The sequence below is a fragment of the Sander vitreus genome, chromosome 20, assembly GCF_031162955.1.
Source record: "Sander vitreus isolate 19-12246 chromosome 20, sanVit1, whole genome shotgun sequence".
Classification (NCBI taxonomy): domain Eukaryota; kingdom Metazoa; phylum Chordata; class Actinopteri; order Perciformes; family Percidae; genus Sander; species Sander vitreus.
The window spans coordinates 22,993,904-23,013,086 of NC_135874.1; the positions used below are offsets into that span (position 1 = coordinate 22,993,904).

Here is a 19,183-nt window from a genome sequence, read left to right on the forward strand (position 1 = left end):
ATGATTTGTTCTTTAGTTTAACTGCTTTATTTCTTTCTTTTTTTCTCACTGCTACTTTACATTAGTCATTCCACCCGCGTACTGCTTTCCTCTTTATTTTGCCTCTACTTTTAGGAATGAACTCGAATGCAGCTTATCTTATTATATAATCAAATGTTTCTCAAATGTCCACGTTATAATCAATCTGATTTAGGAATATCACTTTCCATCTGAAATCTCTCCCAATTAGCCTTTTCAAATAACCATCTCCCTCCCCTGTCTTCTGTGATGATGTGGAAATATAATAATTACGAATTCTTGAGCACAGCACCTGAAGGCATCAACAACAAATGAAGTTCCCTGTGTAGAAGAATATGTTAACCGAACGACTTTTGTAGTCTTTGATGACATATTCTCTTCATATTTGCATTTCACATAACCCAAGCAAATGAGGTAATGTAAGTATAATGAATGTGCATACAATTCACGAAGTCGTAAATCGAATTTCTTCAAAAGAAAGACACCATTTCCATTTTAAAAATATTAGTCGACGACGTTTCAGGTTGTTTTAGACTTTGAAAATGGTAGTGTGCAATGTAACGCTAGCTATCATTACATCGATTCTCTAAAACTAGGCATGAAGTGTGTCACACATTATTCGACCGAATAATCCGACGTTGTTGTTCTGTGGCTACAGTATTCCAAATAGTGGGCCATATATTGCCAGTTATAGGACAGAAAACGAAATAACCCAAGCAGTGGGAGTGTTAAGCTGAATTCCACATTGCAATGCCTATTTGAGCTTGGATGAGGCATACATCATGGATGTATTGGGCATACATACATATCAAAAGAAAATGAATAGTTATAATATCGCCCTCTGCTGGTAGACTTCAATTACTACACCTGTCGCTCAGTTATGACGTTCCTCACGTGTGTTTTTCCCATGATGGTGACCTCCTTGGTCTGTAAATACAGCCGTGCTTTGGAGAAATGAAGACGAGCGAATTATTAGTTGTTACACTGTAAATGGAGTAAGTGTACTTTCCCAACAGGTTTACTGTTATATTCACTTTGAGTTGCTTATTTCGTAGGGATTCATATTATATTTAACAACTACAGCTGTCATTCTTTATTTGTCATCTGCTTTGAATTCTTTGGATGGGATCTCAGGAAATAGCCTTTACTTTTAGTTTATATATTATGCTATCATTTTAAAGTAATGGCTGTGCAAATGCCCTTTACTGGACTCCTGTTTGTGCACAGGCTGGTGAGAATTAGCACATCCAGACAAAGACATCTCAGTAGCAGGGACATTCTCCTGAAATGTGAGAGGGAGACGAGAACTTTTTCAACTGCTTCTGTGAAATGTAATGAGAATAAGGGAGACAACTCAGACTCCTCGCCAGCGACCACCAAGCTGACCTTCAGGCGAGCACTGCTGTCCAGAGGGAGGCGGCCCCTGTCCCCCCTGGAGAGGCTCAGTAGCCTGCTGCCCCAGGATGCCCTGAGCCCCGAGGTGATGCAACTGAGGGAGCAGAACCGGCAAGACCCTGAAGAAGTCCCAAACACCCAGGTATTGGGCACACAAGACGAAAGTGGACACGGAACAATTCCCAAAGAGGTTGATTCAGAGACCCGTCACGCATCAGATGCAGCCAAGGAGACAACCGCTTCAGACACCCAGTTGAACGAAGCATTTAATGAGAAAACAAGTTTGACTTCACCCACTCTTCCTCGGGAGAGCCTGCTTGCGTTCGGGGAGTTGCTTGTCGCCGAGTATCGTAAGAAGGGGCGAGTGGAGTTCAGGAAGATGTTCGAGCTTCAGACAGGGACACGTCTGCAGAGCAGCTGGGGGGTTATCCTGCACGACGACATAGCCGGGCTGCCTGCAGGTTGCTTCCTGAAGACAAGCAGGGGGGTTCTCCTTCTCATACGTCGGGCCAGTCTGGAGGATTATGTGCTGTATATGAAGAGAGGGCCAGCCATCGCCTACCCTAAGGTACAGTATTTGTTTGTGTGTGGTAGTCCCGCATGCATTCCTGTTTCGGAGTGTCTCAAAATGGTACTGATCATTTGTTCTTCTTACAGATATTGTGTTTTGCCTCTTTCTCTTTTCCCCAGGATGCAGGTACTATGCTGATGATGATGGATGTCGCAGAGGGAGACTGCGTGTTGGAGTCGGGCTCTGGGTCCGGGGCCATGTCTCTGTTCCTGTCCAGAGCAGGTCTGCACCCATCATACTGTCACTGTCTCACTTTGACTGTCTCCCTTTAAGATTGAAATGGAAGCAGAGTGTCCGAGTTTAGATGCACTTAGGGCTAGAGGTGTTGAAATTAATCAAATAATCGATGCATCGAATCGTGGACATGGTCGATGCTGCATCGATAATCGGCCGGGCCATAATCGATTATTTCTGTTTACATTTTAATGTATGCCTAACAACATTTCTGTTTGCATATTCTGTTATGTTTTGCACATTCAGGAAGTGCCATGGGCTCAGTGCTGTAGTTTTATGTATCCAATTTATTTAGTATTAGAGCACTGCAGAATGTTTTGTTTTTGAAGCTTGAAAAGCTATGAATTAAATATCCTACATGGCTTTAATAGAAAAATGTATTTGACGCATCGTGATATCGAGTCGCTGACATGATAATCGTAATCGATTCAAATCGGGAGATCAGTGAAGATTCACACCTGTACTTGGGGCTGGGCAATATATCAATATTATATTGACATCGATATATAAGACTAGATATCGTCTTAGATTTTGGATATTGTAATATCGTAATATGACATAAGTGTTGTCTTTTCCTGGTTTTAGAGGCTACATTACAGTTAAGTGATGTCGTTTTCTAAACTAAGACTGTTCTAGCTCTTCTGTTATTTGCCTTTACCCACTTAGCCATTATATTCACATTACTGATGATTATTTATCTCAAATCTCATTGTGTAAATATTTTTGTGATTAGCACCAATTGTCAACCCTACATCCTCATCGCAATATTGATACCGAGGCATTTGGTCAAAAATATTGTGATATTTGATTTTCTTCATATGGCCCAGCCCTAGATCCATTACATAACACCAGCTTACTTGTTTAGTTTCATCAGTTAGGACATATTGCAGTTATTCATGTGATGAGGGAAAGTGGCTGAGGTGACTAAAATGTCACAAAAAGTGCTTCTGTTGTCCTCGGGTCAAATTTGACCCGTTCTGAAAAACTTCTATTAGAGAAATATGGGTTTCTTTTTAACCAAATTACCCAAAACATTAAGTACAATTGCAAATACTTGATCAATTGTAATGGAAATTGAAATGGATTTAAAACCTGACTAAACTTTGAGATACATGTCTGTGATTATCCATCAACATAGGTTCCTCTAATATTAGTCAAAATAATTCATAATTTCCTATAAATGAAATGTATTGACCATGTATTTCAAAAATAAGTGTAAAGCTAGTGGTAATACGTTGGTGTAAGTGAAAAATAGCATCGAAAACATCCAAAACATTGAAAAAAGTGCTTTAAAAATGGGACAAAAATGTTAGAAAATGAAAAATATATAAAAAAAGAAATATAAAATAAAAAAGTGTTAATTTTGACCCAGAAGGACAACAAGTGCATGGTTAACTGGAAGACCTTTTTTTTTTTTTTTTTCCCCCACTTATGGAATGCTGTATGTAGTGTATTCCTGCATGCTATATATGAAATGTCTGAGGAAGTTAACAGAAGTGACATTTCACAGTATGTTTGTTTTTACCAGTTGGCTGTAAGGGCAGCGTGCTGAGTGTGGAGGTCAGGGAGGACCACCACCGGAGAGCTGTGCTGAACTACAAGCGCTGGAGGACATCGTGGAGTCTGCGGCGAGGGGAGGAGTGGCCCGACAACGTCCAGTTTCACAACTCTGACCTCTGCACGGCTTCCTCGCTCCTCGCTGCTCAGGGATTCCATGCGGTCGGTGTCTGGTTTTAACCGACCAATTTGTAAACGGAGACAGATGAGAGAGAACAATACAGCAACGCCTGATTATATCATTCAGCGCATGGATTCTGTCTGTTGCAGGTTGCTCTTGACCTGATCAACCCTCACCTGGTTTTACCCACTGTGATTCCACATCTGCACCCCGGAGCTGTATGTGCAGTCTACCTCGCCAAGTGTGTATCTCCAGTGTTTCACTGTCACCTTTCAAATCAGACCTAAGACAAGAGGCTCCAGTGAATGAGGTTGCATACATTGAGCACTGAAAAAGTGCAGTGGCTTTATACTGTGAAGGAATAGTGTGACATTTAGGGAAACACGCCTAATGGCTTTCTTCTCGAGTTAGATGATACCACTCTCATGTCCACTCAATCTGAAGCTACAGCCAGCAGCAACCAGCTTAGCTTAGCACAAAGACTGAAAACAGGAGAAAAACAGCTAGCCCGAGTCTGTCCAAAGGGAAACAAAGCCTGCTTACCAGCACCTATAAGATTCACTAACTGACATGAAATATCTCATTTTCGTTTAAAAATGACAAGTTGTGGTCTCCACTGGTTGCCTGGCAACATCATGGCGACGACAAGAGTCCAGGAAGTTACTGCTCCCAGCTAAGGAATGGTTGGATGTTAGAATGGATGGTCCGGAGGGACGGGTGAAGGCATGACCTCCGATTGGTTGACCGGTTGGTTAGGTTGAGGCATGAGATTCAATTAAAAACAACTTTATTCATCCCAAAAGGTCAATTCAATTTTGCAGTCAACCAGTCACACATAAGCAGACAAGAACAAACACCATCACTATCAGTACACACACACACACACACACACACACTTTAAAGTCCCGATAAAACAATAAAGGGACACAGTTAAAACAACTGGAAGACTGTTGGGTCGCACACTGTGAAGCGTCCTCACCTTCCGTCACACAATTTTCTAGCATCAAAGCCAAGGAATTATCCGGCACACAACCCTCAGTAACACACTTTTAACTACAAATAAAACAGGCTACATGTTAATTAGTGAGCTTTTAGAGGTGTGGGTAAGTTATTTTTTCGACCTTCAAATAGAGCCAGGCTAGCTGTTTCCAACCGTTTTCAGTCTTTGTGTGAAAATGTTTGAAATTTGGATTGCCTTGAGTGCATAATACTAAGTAAAACAAACGGGATTAAGGCAGAACAAAAACAAAATAGCATGCACGATAATTAGTGTCACGACAGGAAATTAGCTCGTCAAGTCAGCTTTGTCAATTCTGCAGTATAGACATACAGAGCAATTGAAAATAAGTTCCTCTCCGACCCACGGTGCAGTAAGGACACATACAACAAGTATAATATAAAAGATAAGAAATGTATACAATACAGTAATACATTCTAAATAGTGCAAATGTAAGGCAAAATCAAACAGTACAGAAAACTAAAGATGAAGATATTTGTCATGCTCGACTTAGACACCTCGTGAAGCATTCATGGCGTTCACCAGTTTCACTTTACACTCAGACTGTCCCTCTCTGTAACGCAGTATAACACAGGTCATTGACCTACTTGAAGGGCTCCGATGTTTGGCACTCCCTTTGCTGTGTGACCGCATCATCGAGGTTCCAGTGCGTGATTGGGTGGTGGCTCCGGCCCTCCAGAAGGACGGGAGCTACTGCCCCAGAAAAGCGCCGATCCTGGATGAAGACCAGAGGGAGGACGAAACATCTGTTGAGGCTGACACAGGTGATTTAAAGTGACACTACAGACCGCTGTGCTCGTGTCTTATTTGTCATATATGATCATATGTTCAATCATTTCCTTTAGTTGATGTTTTACGGTTATATTTCAGAAGAGATGACCGAAGAGAAACGCCCAGCCTTCGGGAGTATTCCTTACATTGCCAGACCTCATCCGGAACAAATGAGCCACACAGGTAGATATTACCACATTTCTAGTCCCGGTCTAACAGCGTTGGTTTGTGTTTATGTTGTAAATAAATGCTCATTGTCTACTTTTTCATTTTCAGCATTCCTGGTGAAACTGAGGAAGTGTGTGCGGTAGCTTTACTGCCTGTTAGGAACCTTGCAAAAAAAAAATGATTGTTGCATATCCACCACATTACTGTAAATAAAAATAATCAGGTCACTATTTTCACTGTGTGAAAAGTGTATTTCAGTGAAAAGTATCTTGCAAATGACAAGTTGAAAATCCTAGACAAAATATTCTAACAGTGTGAATTTCTCCATTGTGGGATTAATAAAGGATTTTGAATCTTGAACAGTAAATTAGGTGAAATTGATTGTGAGAGAAATCAATTTAATGCACTGTACAATTGTGTGTATACAGTAATTGCCTGCATTTAAAGAGCAATACAATGTCCAAAACAAAGGCTGACTGAGACACGCAGGTTTATCTTCTCCATTCCTGTAGTGAAACTAAGTAGTGCAACAAAAAACATTTGTAATAAAGACTCAAAAAGATAACTTTAAGTTCAAGTCTTTATTCCAAACTTAAGAAGCAGTGTTGGATCATTAAACAGGCACATTGGTAACAATGCTAAAACACACCCACTAGAATCCCAGTATGCGACAGTGGCTAAACTTTGATTCAGTCAAACAAAGTGTTTTTGTCAATTTCATTTAACATCTGTGTATAAATAAGTGGTCGTCAAGAAATCCCAAAGGGCTTTAGCAGATAAATAAATATATAAATAAATAAATACAAAGAACTCAGTGCAGGTTAAACACATCTTTACATTACTCTTTGGTGTGCCACATCAGTCTTACTGCATGTTGCCATCACAAAATGATGTATGGAATGACATTAGCTCATTCTTACAGTCACCTAAATGGTTGAATTTGTTTTGACCAGTTAACGTTAAATCAGTACCAGGTTCACATTGCGTTACACTTGTGATTCAGACCTTTACTTCAGAGTAAAAGTGGTATTAAAGAGGAGAGCGCGCAATACACAGAACAGCTGGTCTGCTGAGGTGCTGTGACGCTCTACTCCTCACTGATCCAGTCCATGGAGGTGTCATATGTGGACCCACAGCAAGACTCATCCCCTAACAAAGAGGAAGGATAAAAACATTTAGTTTAATGCAACTTGAAATCTTTTCTGAAGTTACATTAGGAGTCAATGTGCTAGAATAAATCCTATTCCTAAACCAAATATTCAAGCTTTTCAAATTGAAGGCAGAAACACAGGTTATATATACACATACATTTCATATGCACCATCTATCCTATTTTTTACTTTCTAATCCTGCTTTTGTGAAATACCTACCAGGTGTAATCCAGCTAAATCATATCTACACACAATCCAGACACAAAGTAAGTAAGTTTAACAAAGTGAGCTTTGATTAACAGGGCTCCAGACTAACTTTCTGTCTTGGTTGCACTGGTGCGCCTAACTTTTGTTGTGCACCAGCACAAAATTTAGGCGCACCCAAATTTCTCCTGGCGTCGCCTGCAACGCTGAATGGCGACACACGATATATAGCTCCGTGTTTCTTTACAAAGTGGGCTAAATGTTCAGTTTTAAGTCAAAGCCACTTTTCACAAGCTCTTTTATTAAAACAGATTGTGATTAAAATAAAATGCAAAGACAGAGTTTCCTTTACCAGTTTGAAAATATACAGCTGCAACACATTCAGAAAGTTATCTGAAATAAATAGCTTAGGATATATATATAGAGAGAGAGAGAGAGAGAGAGAGAGAGATACGACTCCGACCTGCGGCCCTTTCCTGCATGTCATTCCCCCCTCTCTCTCCCCTTTCATGTCTTCAGCTTTCCTATCAAAATAAAGGCCGAAATCTTAAAAAAAAAAAAAAAAAGGCCAGGGAGAGAGGGGGGAGTGCGATGGACTGAAGCGTATTCGACTCACAGAGTGACAGCTGACTCTTTATGAATGGGTCCAGCACGGGTCGAATGCGCTTTGACGGGTCAGCGGCGTTACACACGTCTTGTGTAGGCTATGAAATGTCTGTATCGTCACTGCTCTGCATTTTTATGAACTATGACATTCTGGCCATGGGTCACATCTCTCGCCCAGGTCCAGCAGGCTCCATCTCACGCTATTACTCAACGAACTGAAGGGAGTTGCATTTAATAACTTCTGTGTTTTTTGCTGTGGCGGCCGCAATAACAGAGAGTTACAGAAACACTGGTACCAATACAGGTTTCCCTCTCATACTTAACAATATACAGCTGTGTTAATAACAAAACTGTAGACAAATGTCAGCAGTTTGGACCGGCGGCGCTGTGTCTCTCCATGTTGCAGGTGAGCCGTGTGAGTGAATGGGGGCGGGGCTGCGCGGAGGAGAGATCCAAACACAGGCACGGCTTTACAGAAGGAATGGGTCGTGTAACGCAACATTAAACTATCGATATAAACGACATCGCTTCGTTCGTGGAGAGGCAGCGGATGCGAGGACGTTAGGTGCGACCTAGGAAAAATCTTAGTCACACCCTTACAAATTTTGGTCGCACTCTAGAGCCCCCTACTCTAGAGCTGCTACAGTTTGCTGCTCTGCTGCATCGCAGATTGCTAAACACACCTGACTACAGGAGACATTAGCTGGGCGAGTCGCTTGAATGACGGCAGCCACGTTGCGCCTCCATCTTTAAAATACATTAGCCAAAGAGGGACATACCGCCGCCTTTCACCCTTTTACACTCAGTGGCACTCCGCACCATGACGAATGCCAGGGGGAGATTACATGCCAGGGAAGTGAAAAAGAGAATTAAAACGACAACGCCAGAAGCAAAGCAACAAGACCAAAGTTAATATCGGAGTGGCTAGAACAGCTGCGTGCAAACGATGGAGATGCTAAGAGCTAATTTCGGGTCCGGCCACCGTAGGAGTTAAAACACGTTAAATCGGAATGGGAGGGGCTAGAAAGTAATAGTTGGGTGTCATATACAATTTCACCACTAGATGGGAGAAATTCTTACACAATGTAGCTTTAAAGAAAAAGGCACAAGGAATGGCAATTCAGTGGGCTTTCAACCCTTTTTTTTTTTTTCTCCAAAGTTTCATTTGGACATCACTAACTAACGCAAACAACATATGCACCATAAATAATTAAAATTAATTAATTGTGGCTGCTGCTGCAGGTTACCAGAGCCTCTTAAATAGCCTCTACACTCTACAAGTGGGTAGGAGGTATTTGTTCATGTGCCATCATTTCTATTTTTAAGTTACAATGCTTTTGGGCAACACCCAAGTTTAAGAAACTTCCTGAGATGAATATAATGATCATCTTAGCCTTTTGCTTTTGGGAAACATGATACCTACTGGGAACCTCCTCAGCACAGCAGCAGAAGGAATGTTGTGCCTGGCTTTTAGTCTCCAGCGCCTTCCTGCGAGAGACTGCAGCTCTGGGTGGGGTGATCTCCAAACTCAGTGCAGAGGTGAATGGGTGTGAAAAGGCAGGGTTTTGGGTCTGCACAGAAAAACCTCTGGAGGGAGAAGAGGTGCCTTGGCCCTGATCCGACCCAGTGCCACGTTTACAGAGGGCACAGGAGACCGGGGAGGCTGAGGGCCCACGGGGGATACGAGTGTGGTACCCATACTGCCGCTGGGCGCCGCTGTGGTGTTCCGACCGCTCTCGCTGCCACACGAAGTGAGAGGACACAATGGCCATCACCTGGGGGACAGAGATGGGAACCCACAGTCTAAGGAATACATAAATACAGCTCCATCAGAAAAAAGAAAAAAAAGGAACTTCTGGCGTTAAACCAAAGTCATAAAAAGTGCACTGTGCAGCAAAAACAAGGCACTTAAAAGAATCCCAGAGAAACACCATTTATCATTCTCCTCAAGCAATTATACTTGTGTACCTCTTCACAGCAGCGCCTGCTGACAGCAGCTCTGTACTCGACGCGAACCCACAGCTTGTCTCGTTGCTTGAGGAAGCGGGGAAACTGCTTCCTCCAGTTCTTGCCCAGCGCCCATGGAAAAATCTCATACTTACTCTCTTCCTCATCCTCCTCCATGGTGTTGGCAAGATACCTAGACGTGAAGCACATGAGCCAGATTTAGGGTTATGGTTTTCCAGCAGTGGCAGAAAAGGTACATGGTTCACTTTTGAATGAGAATAACAACATACAAAATGTAGAATGGAATTTATTTTCCATGAAACTTACAGTGCAATGAAAAAATTCTTTCTGGTGTATTCGGCAATAGTGAAGTGGGCCCTTTTGAAGTACACAAAGGTCATGGCAAGAAGGTACTGATGATTAGGGAGAAATGTTAAGAGTCAGTTAATTGTAAGCATCTTAAAGGCTTCAGTGAGATTTTGTCACTTTCACAAAATCAAACAATTTACCTTGTCAGTCATTTTACAGCAACAGTCCATCCACAGAAAGTCATGGATCAGGTCATCATCTGTAACCAAAAATAATTATTTAATACAAATGTCAAACATTCTGAATTCTTTTTTTAAAGGGGGTGGGCTATTCATTTACCAAAAAGTCTAAAGAACGATGCCATTTCCTGCCGCTGGATGACAATGGTTGGGGGCATGGTCATTTTGGTATAATAGATCGCGTCCCGACGCTGGCTTGGCTGGCTCTTCCCTGGTGGGCCCTGGGCGTCTCGGGCGTTGGCTCTTTTGACCCGTAGACCTCTTCTGATTTGGAGGGAGTGGGAATTGCTGGGTTTGACTCCAACAGTCATTGAAGGAGTAGCCTGGCACCAACTGTGTGTGTGCTTCATCATGCTTCAGTTTAGACCATCTGTAGTGGAGGGCTCTACAGTGTGTTTAGAGAGGAAATGGAGGAGAGGTAACGTTATGAGGTTGAAGGTAACGTTACCATTAAATGCTTAGCTGCAACCCAAAAATAGGGGTTATTCCTATAACAGGAATACATTTGTAATAATTGCTCGTTCAATAGAGCTACACAAAGCATTATTAGGTAACGTTAGGTTTAACCTTGGAGGCTACCTAATTTTCACATGATAGCTACATCTCAATGGCAACCAGATACTAAGCTATCGTTAGTTGTCAGCCATCTAGCAAAAAAAGCGCCCAGCTTGTAGGAAGCCAACTTTGACGTTATTTCGTTGAGTGTAACGTTATTTTCGAACTTGCCCAGGTCAATACACTTAACGTTAGCAAACAAGTATTAAAAGTTAAGTCAACGCTAACAATAACAACGTCCTCAAACAAGTACTTACCTCCGCAGTTCTTCCTTTTGGCTTAACGGAATGAAGCAGAGTTAAGCAATTAACGTTAGCTAGCTAGGTTAACGTCACCCTTAAAAACCGATAAAAGGTCAACAGATTCAGTGTTACCAACAGCAGTAGCTTTCAGTGACATAACCTTAAAGCGCTAAGAGCTGAATTGAATAACGCCAGTGACAACAGGAAAAGCTAACAATTGCAACGTTTAAAAACTAAAACTGAGAATAAAGCAATCATCGGTCCTTACAGAGCACAGACCAGTGAAGACGGTGGTTTGGGAACGCGCTTCAGGATCCGCGCCAATCAGCAGTACACTTGCACGCGAGGACACGAAGACCAATCGCGCCGCTCTTCTTCTTCTTCTTCGTCGTCAAGTAATGGCGAATCACCCCCCTCCCTTACTCTCCAGTGTGTATTTCCAAAATATTGTCATGTAGAAATGCAGATTTAGATAAAACACAATCATGAATGAATACAAAACTAAAAGAATAAATTAATATAATTGTGCAAACATATTTTTTTTTTATTTCCTCTTTCCATTATTTATTTATCATAATTCAAATAATTAAATTTATTTTGACTTTAGGCTATAGGCTACAATGTTGTGTTGTTCATAATAGCCTACATAAATAAACGGGTGTAGGTAACACCTTGTTGGATTCCTCTATATTATTTCATATTTCAGTAACTTATACGGCATAGAAGAACGAGACAGCAATTTGATCGGTGTAGGCCTACTGACTGATCATCTAGCAGCTGTAATTTGTGAAAATGGGGGCTTAACCTAGCTTGATTAATACATTAAATGGTGACTTGACAGAGATTACAGAGAGAGATAAATTGAACAAAAATAGACAAAGAACATATTTAGATAATTTTAACAGGATGAGAAAAAGGCAAAACAATTACAGTAGTTTTAATGAGTGTAGCAGTAGAACATGTTGAGGCAAATGGGTTGCGTATGGATAGGGACAAAACTGTCACTTTCCTCTACACAGATAGTAAAACTGATTGTGATTCTTTTTGTGGTCATGCTGTGATCTGACTACGTGTGAGGCAAGAAGTCAAGGGCACAAAGGGATTGGCATCTGCCATACTGAAGAGATTCAGTTTTTACTAATTTATACAATATTCATGATATATAGGGCAAATACATAGGCTGCACATATAACTGGAAATAGGTCTTTAAAAGAACCAAATGAGAGGATTTGACATGTTCTAACAAGTTAATCAATTTAGGTAATCTTTGTCAAAAAGCCTTCATCACATCATGGTTTAGTATACATTGCTGTCATTGTAATCTCAACCACAGGGCTTAGCCTTCTAAATGTATTTATCTTATTCTTATAATCTTTTCCTCTTCATTTTAATTTGTTTGTTTTTAATTCATTATTTACAGGATTATTAACAGGATTCAAAAGAAAGACCTAAAAGGAAAGATGACTTTAATCTTTTCTTTTTACATTTCAGTGTGTACTACAGAGAGGCAGAGGCACTTCAAGTTATTTTAAAGCTTGCCTCACTGTTCCAGGAACTGCTAGATAAAGAAGTAAAAAGAAGATCAACAAATCATGAAAATAACGTACTGTACAACAGCATGACAAAGGTATTTAAGTCTGTTTTTAGATATTTTGTCAAATGAAAACATTTTAGAACAGCAATGATAGCCTATGGCATATCACTGTTGATAGAATAAAGTTAGTATACCTGTTATCTGCATAACTGCAACCACATGCAATTGAAAAGAAACACTTTTACCTTTTTTTAAATGTAGTTAGTTGTTTTTAATTTTGCAATGGAAATGGCCCCAGGGCTAAACAGGGAGATACTGTTTTGCAGACTATAAAAAGCCACCTGAGGCCAGCTCTCGTTACACAAATGAGCTTATAGTCTTACGAGTAGGTGAGTTTTATATGCTTTAACATGACATGTGTGCATGCTGAGTTCACTGAAAGCCTCACTAATCCTCTCAGCTGCTTGTCCTCTTAGAGAAGGATGCGTTTCATAGCACGCTACAAGGACATTTCTTCGAAACATGACCATTGATCTGTGAATTTATTTTGCCTATCTATGACAGCTGGAAGAGATTTGTAAAATGGATGTATCAATGTTTTGTTTTGGCAGCATCCTTGTGGAGAGGGATCTAATCAGACTCGACAACCTCAGCCATCTGAAAATGACAGCTACAGCAGGTGGCTAAGGACTTTGGCTAGTCTTTGAATCATTCAATGCACTGCTGTGTTGGTGTCTCAACGAAGACAGAATTATCGGCTTTTATTTGAAAACATTCGAAATGGGCTGCTCACCATCCAAAGGTAACCATTTTGGGACTCTGGGTCCCATGAGGAAGGGGCGAATGCTTCCCCCTGCGCCTCAAGAAAGCCCCAGAGATTCCCACTTTGAAGATGGAGAGAATCGTTATTCAACTGGATCAACAGATGGGGATACAAAGGAGAGAAAGGCAGCCGGACAAAACCAGACATGCCAGAAAGAGGCTCATGTGACACCACAAAAAAAGAGATATGTGACCGAGCTATCTCCTGAAGCAGTAAACGTGGATAAACTGGGGAGTCAAAGAATGGACAACAACACCGTTTCACAGAAAAAAGACAAGCATGTTGACAAGCAGGATGTGACAGAAAAAAAGCCTGGCAGAAAACAAAAAAAGATGACCAGAGGTATTAAGGGGCTAAAAAAGAAAGACAAGGAAAAAGACAAACCACCTACAGAACAGAAAGTGGACTTCCCAGAACCTTTGGTAAAAGCTCACCAAGCTGCTTATGCTTTTTTGAATCCTAGCATAAACAAATATGACGATTTACTAGGACTTTTGGAACAAGCAACCCAAACACAGGTTTCTGTGCAGACTATGGTTGCTTTTATGGCTCTACGCTATGAGGAAATAATTCAGGGTCTGGAGGAGATGGCCGACGAGGGAGAAAAAGTTTTAAAAGAAAATGGAGAACATCTTGCTTGGCCAAGTCAAATGAAAAACCTCTCATCTTCTCCTCCTTTGAAGTCTGGCTCTGCTAATATTGAGCCCCCACCAGATTTGTTGCAGCAGCTGCTTCAGTACACCACACAGAGAATGCAAAATGTGAGCCAGACTGTGGGTGGAATAGGGGAGTCTGCTTTGGAGGAGGCAGTGGAGTACTTTGCCTCTGTCTCAGAGCTTTTAGAGGAGAAACTGAAAGTCAAACATGCAGTAGAGACTAGGCTAATGCGACTCTTATCTCGCATTGAAATGGCCTCTCTGCGCAAGCCTGGGCCAGAGGATTCTGCTCTCTTTAGTGAGGACAGTGGTATTGGGGCTGAGAGTGAATCCCTTGCTGGATCTGAAAGACGTCATAGACGAGAGAGCTGTGCGTCCACCGGGACAAATAGAACTACTCCTGTCAGTCCTATGGGATATACCTCCATGACCATTAGGCAAAGAGTATCAAGGCAAAAGCTTGCAAGTAAAATAAGTCCGAGTGTTTCTCTCACCTCACTCAACTCATTAGGTTCTACAGGTACCATAATGGCTAATTACCAAAGAGACTCATTGCTAGGATCAGTCTCCTTAGATTATGGGGAGGAAGATGACAATGATGATGATGATGAGGAGATGGATAAAGGCATGGAAGATGTAGGTTTTAGACCGCGATCAAATTCTTCACCTGTTGACCGTGAACAACACCCACGCCGCATACCCCCAAAGCGCATAGAGAATCCTCGAAATGTTGAAATGACTCTCAAAATGAAAAATGCTATAAGTGGTAGGATACAGTTTGTCCCATCACAGAATGCTAGTGTCAAAACAAAGCTAGTTGGCAGCCCAAAAAACAGTAGACACCAGTGGACAGAGGAGGAAGAACAACAATCTCCAGGGAGGCCTCAAACAACAGCACCTCGGAAGGCAGTGGTAAAAAAGACCCCAGTGGCTAGGGAACGACGTTCCCAGTCAGCAGAATCCCTGCGAAACAAAGGTGAAGATCCTACTCTGCTTGAACTAGAAAGGACACAGAAGGATTTAAACCAGAAGTTACAGAGGATGAGTAAAAGCAAGGCAGGTGGAAGCAAAGCAGGTGGAAAGACTGCTCCATCAAAACAAAATCAAGGAACCTCACCAGCACAATCTCCAGCAGTAAATCGCAAACATCCCTTATTACCGAAGAACAGCAATCCCCAACCACTTGATGACAAAGCAGGCCTTATAAGGAGCAACAGTAAAACACATGAGGTAGCCAGTGATGTGGAAGAAGATAAACTTAAGGACAAGAAAACATCCAAGGGTCCAATAAAAGCCACCCCACCCCCAAGCCCTCCTGCATCACCACGACCATCTTCGGGACTTTACAGAGGCAGGAACTCAGTCAAAAGACTGATTGATACCTTTAGCCAAGGAATAGAGGATCTAGAAGGTCCTAACGTTCTGGGGCCTCTCAAAGGAGTACGAAAGTGTGGTGTTCCTGTGTTACCTGGTTTAGGGAATGTAGAAGCTGTGCTAAGCACTGGAATAACCAGCTGTAGACCGGAATCCACATCTGAGAAAGCCAATGATTTAGATCTGGATAGTCTTCCTCCGCCACCACTGGAAGTATTATTGGACAATTCCTTCGAAAGCGCCCAGAGTCTTTCAACTGGTGGAGCAGATGACGGGGCTATAAAAGTTGGAAAATCACCTGTATTAAAAAGGGCTGCAGTATCGCATCGACTGAGGGCCTCAGTTAATTCAGGGACAGTGCTGCCAAGTAAAGGAGGTCTTCCGCAAGCTTCCAAGGTTATTTCCCTTGCTAGAGCAGATCAACAAGACACATCTGCTCCGTCAAAGTTCAGGCAACCAGATGTCAAATCGGAGGCAGACCCAGGAAAGGAAAAGGATTCCTTGTACCAGCAAGGCAGAAAGAGTATACATCTAAGACACTCTTCAGACTCACAGAGATCTTCAACAGGTTCTGTAGCAACAAATCGATTTGCCAGTCAAGAAGAATCAGCAGACATACAAGATGGTGGCAACCTTTCAGTGCCTAGATCTAACTCTACAGTGTCTACAGTGCCTCCTTCAGTGGTCAGGAGCCAACCACCTGCCACGCCTTCCATGCATAGGGGGCGAATGTTACCCTCCACACCTTCTACATCAAGTAGTCTACATCGAAGACTTCCCAGTCCCCATAACTTGAAAAGGCAACCTACTCCACCCTCTTCAGCTAGCCCCCCTGTTAACAGGAAACTCACCACACCACCAGTAGTTCAAGAGAGGCTCCCCAGCCCGCCTGTCACAAAGCAGAATATTTTAAACTCAAATTCATCCTCCTACCCTTTCAAAGCACCGTCTCCACCAGCCTCGCCAAAAGTACAAAGATGGTCAAGGGAGAACAGCAGTGAAGACTCATCTAATGCACGGCTGATCAGTAATGCACGTTCAGTGTTCTGCCCTGCATCCCCATCCCTGTTTGAGGCCCAGCCTTGTCCAGTTCCTCGACCCCCTCAAGCATGGACTTCTACTGGGGTCTCTTTTCTCTCACGTTCTTGGGGGAGTCGTGGGAGGTTTCCTGTATCTGTTCAAGGACCTCGACCCTTCATCCGACGAAGCCATTCAGACCGAAGGCCAAGTCTAAATCTGCCACCAAGATCACCAGGCATCTCAGTGGCTGAGACTTGTGGAAGTGAGCCAGCAATATGCTCACAGGGGTGAGTGTTTACCATGTTTCTTTGTTACACATCCTAAATCCGTTAATATGGCTTTTCATTCAGTCTTTTGTAATAGCTTATTTTACAGCTACCTTCATTTTAGAGCTTAGATTGGCCCCAAAAAATCACCTCTCGATCACCTAATTAATACTGTCCTTCGCCACGGTCTGCATGCTGACGCACTGGCCGTGAACAGTGCTGCAGATGGGGGAGACACGATGTAGCACAGTTTACCTCACACTCAAGTCAGTGCAGGACATACATACGGGAGAAGCTGGAGAGGCATAGCTTTGTCCCCACCGAATAAGGCTAATAAAGTAATGATTAAAAAAACACAAATGCTTGATCAAGGGCCTGGCCCGGCCCGAGGATAGCGGCGGAAAATATCGGTTCTAGCTCGGGCTCGGGCAGAGAATCTAAACTCTACTTCATTTCATAGTTTCTGTAAATATTCTGAGTAATTTGCTGGTGTTAAATGATTAATTCTTAGGAAATTTCCCACAATGGGCAATATAAATTGGTACCAATTACTGTGTACCATCTTTAGTTTAGTTGATATGTACTCACCAATTGGATTTTCTTTCTAAAAGAACCAGGAAAACTATAGCAGTTATATAAAAAATAGAAAACAGTAGCCTATGTAGGTAGGTGGATTTTATAAGAAGCAGTTTATTGGCAAAACTCCGTTATAAGAATGAAAGGAGATTCTTAACAATTCTTTAACTGACAAAGATTAACTTGGGAACCAAGTAAATGTTAATTTGTAAGTGTAATTCTTCACAATTGTTATAATTATTTTTATCTGTAATTTTGAACCACTCTGGAAACTTTTTTATAGTTTTGTTTGTCAAACTGCATATTTGTATATTAATTGTTTGAACCTCCATGGGCAATTAGCTACCAACTGTATCACCTGGCCATTTTCACCACAACCCTTTCCAGGAAATATCCAGCTCCTTTGTAGAAAATTACTAGGACATTTCCTGGAATTTAGTAGGAAAGTAAGAAACCCATAAAATCACTAGCTCAACGTTGCATTGCTGATTTCTTAAGTCATACATAAGAATTACTAAGGCATATTTCATTCTTACTAATCATCAGTATAAAACCATACTGCAGTAAGCATTGAAGGTGTACACAATATACTAAATTAATAACATGACTATGTCTACTGAGACATGACTGTCTGAAATAAGCAAATGCAGTTGCCTCAAATATCAGTAAATTGTTTAAGTATCTTACGGACTTGACAATGCTGGATAAGAGAATATTTGAATAGTAGATACATCAGCTAGATACCATCACATACAATATAAAAGCTATAAATCCAGTCTTTTTAATATCTCTGCATTTAATTCTCTCCACTATGTATTTATCTTGCTGTTTCATACATTTTAAATGTTGAGTATATCAAGGGTTATTTGTCACAATAGTCTCTAGTAACACACCAAAAATCTCATTTGAAGTGAATGTTTAATTTTAGGGGGGTTTGCTCCTATGAGGCCATACATGATTTGAGTAACTGAGTGAACTGAGTCACTTTACAAACTAATCTCAGTCATGCACCCTTCTTGTTTATAACTGACTTGGCCGACTTCCCTAATTGTGATTGACAACATTCTCCATACAATCTTATAGGCTGAACGATGAACCAACCAGGAATGAAGAATTATGGGGGAGCCAATCAAACCTCAGAGCTCAACTACGCTCTGTGTCACACCCGGACCTGTGTGTTGTTGGACATGCCTTGCACAGAGACTGAAGGGGCCAGTGAAGGACCAGTGGGATTATGGATTAACAGGCTTTAGCAAGGATTTAAGAAGACAGTGTTTACGCCACTGTGAAGAGAGGAAGAACTATTTTTATCCACCCCCACACACCTCCACAATGTTTGTAATAAGTTTGGTAAAAAGGTGTGCATCTTTGCATGCATACTTGTGCACATACACTATCTGCATAATTATGTTTTTGAATTGGTTTGTGAATAATATGTATTTAAGAGGGAAAAACAAATGTTACACAATTTAATGTTTACAATATATGGAACTCATTTCCTGGTTTCATAACAAGACTACAGATGCAGGTGATTAATCATGCTTCACACAAGGTTGCATACTGTACGTTTACTTTCAGTTCATTTAGTTCAGAGACTCCATCTTCAAAATTCAAATACTATGTGGCGTCTTGGTAACTCAACGGTCAAAGGTGTCTTTTCTCAACTTTTATCGATTTAAGAAATAAAGAAAAAGTTCAAAAAATAATAAAATGTAAATAATAAAATGTGTTATTACATAATGGATTAGTATTTCTTCATTACTGATAGCCATTGAATGAACTGAAAGTAACTTAATCACATGAGTGCCATGAACCAGGATTTGAAAAT

At 41.4% G+C, this 19,183-nt stretch overlaps 3 protein-coding genes across 7 annotated transcripts; 2 read left to right on the forward strand and 1 right to left on the reverse strand.

Annotated features, from left to right (window-relative positions):
* The first annotated feature begins 310 nt into the window (after positions 1–310).
* On the forward strand, positions 311–6,083 carry trmt61b (tRNA methyltransferase 61B). Of its 5 annotated transcripts, none has more exons than XM_078277904.1 (8): positions 311–437; positions 1,246–1,981; positions 2,104–2,206; positions 3,747–3,937; positions 4,046–4,137; positions 5,479–5,678; positions 5,785–5,868; positions 5,962–6,083. In XM_078277904.1, coding segments are annotated over exons 1-8 (1,443 nt in total). In that variant the 5' UTR covers positions 311–435; the 3' UTR covers positions 5,997–6,083. The 5 variants fall into 5 exon arrangements, with proteins under 5 accessions (XP_078134030.1, XP_078134028.1, XP_078134029.1 ...); XM_078277902.1 differs by having other exon boundaries at positions 311–432; XM_078277903.1 differs by lacking the exon at positions 311–437 and adding an exon at positions 444–1,013.
* An 857-nt stretch (positions 6,084–6,940) lies between these two features.
* On the reverse strand, positions 6,941–10,662 carry spdya (speedy/RINGO cell cycle regulator family member A). The gene is made up of 6 exons (XM_078278259.1): positions 10,410–10,662; positions 10,271–10,329; positions 10,089–10,174; positions 9,783–9,954; positions 9,238–9,589; positions 6,941–7,002 (listed from the first exon to the last, which is right to left on the reverse strand). Exons 1-6 carry the CDS (start codon positions 10,660–10,662, stop codon positions 6,941–6,943), a joined length of 984 nt encoding a protein of 327 aa, XP_078134385.1.
* A 2,758-nt stretch (positions 10,663–13,420) lies between these two features.
* On the forward strand, positions 13,421–18,878 carry pcare1 (photoreceptor cilium actin regulator 1). The gene is made up of 2 exons (XM_078278162.1): positions 13,421–16,800; positions 18,439–18,878. Exons 1-2 carry the CDS (start codon positions 13,421–13,423, stop codon positions 18,560–18,562), a joined length of 3,504 nt encoding a protein of 1,167 aa, XP_078134288.1. The 3' UTR covers positions 18,563–18,878.
* The last annotated feature ends 305 nt before the right edge of the window (positions 18,879–19,183 follow it).

Coding starts and splice junctions, on each gene's coding strand:
- trmt61b (XM_078277899.1), top strand. CDS start 1,202: ATGGCTGTGCAAATGCCCTTTACTGGACTCCTGTTTGTGCACAGGCTG. Junction 1,982..2,103: donor CAGCCATCGCCTACCCTAAG/GTACAGTATTTG, acceptor TCTTTTCCCCAG/GATGCAGGTACTATGCTGAT. Junction 4,138..5,478: donor TGTGCAGTCTACCTCGCCAA/GTGTGTATCTCC, acceptor TCTGTAACGCAG/TATAACACAGGTCATTGACC.
- spdya (XM_078278259.1), bottom strand. CDS start 10,662: ATGATGAAGCACACACACAGTTGGTGCCAGGCTACTCCTTCAATGACT. Junction 10,330..10,409: donor ATCGTTCTTTAGACTTTTTG/GTAAATGAATAG, acceptor TTTTGGTTACAG/ATGATGACCTGATCCATGAC. Junction 9,955..10,088: donor AAGAATTTTTTCATTGCACT/GTAAGTTTCATG, acceptor CTTCACGTCTAG/GTATCTTGCCAACACCATGG.
- pcare1 (XM_078278162.1), top strand. CDS start 13,421: ATGGGCTGCTCACCATCCAAAGGTAACCATTTTGGGACTCTGGGTCCC. Junction 16,801..18,438: donor CCAGCAATATGCTCACAGGG/GTGAGTGTTTAC, acceptor ACAATCTTATAG/GCTGAACGATGAACCAACCA.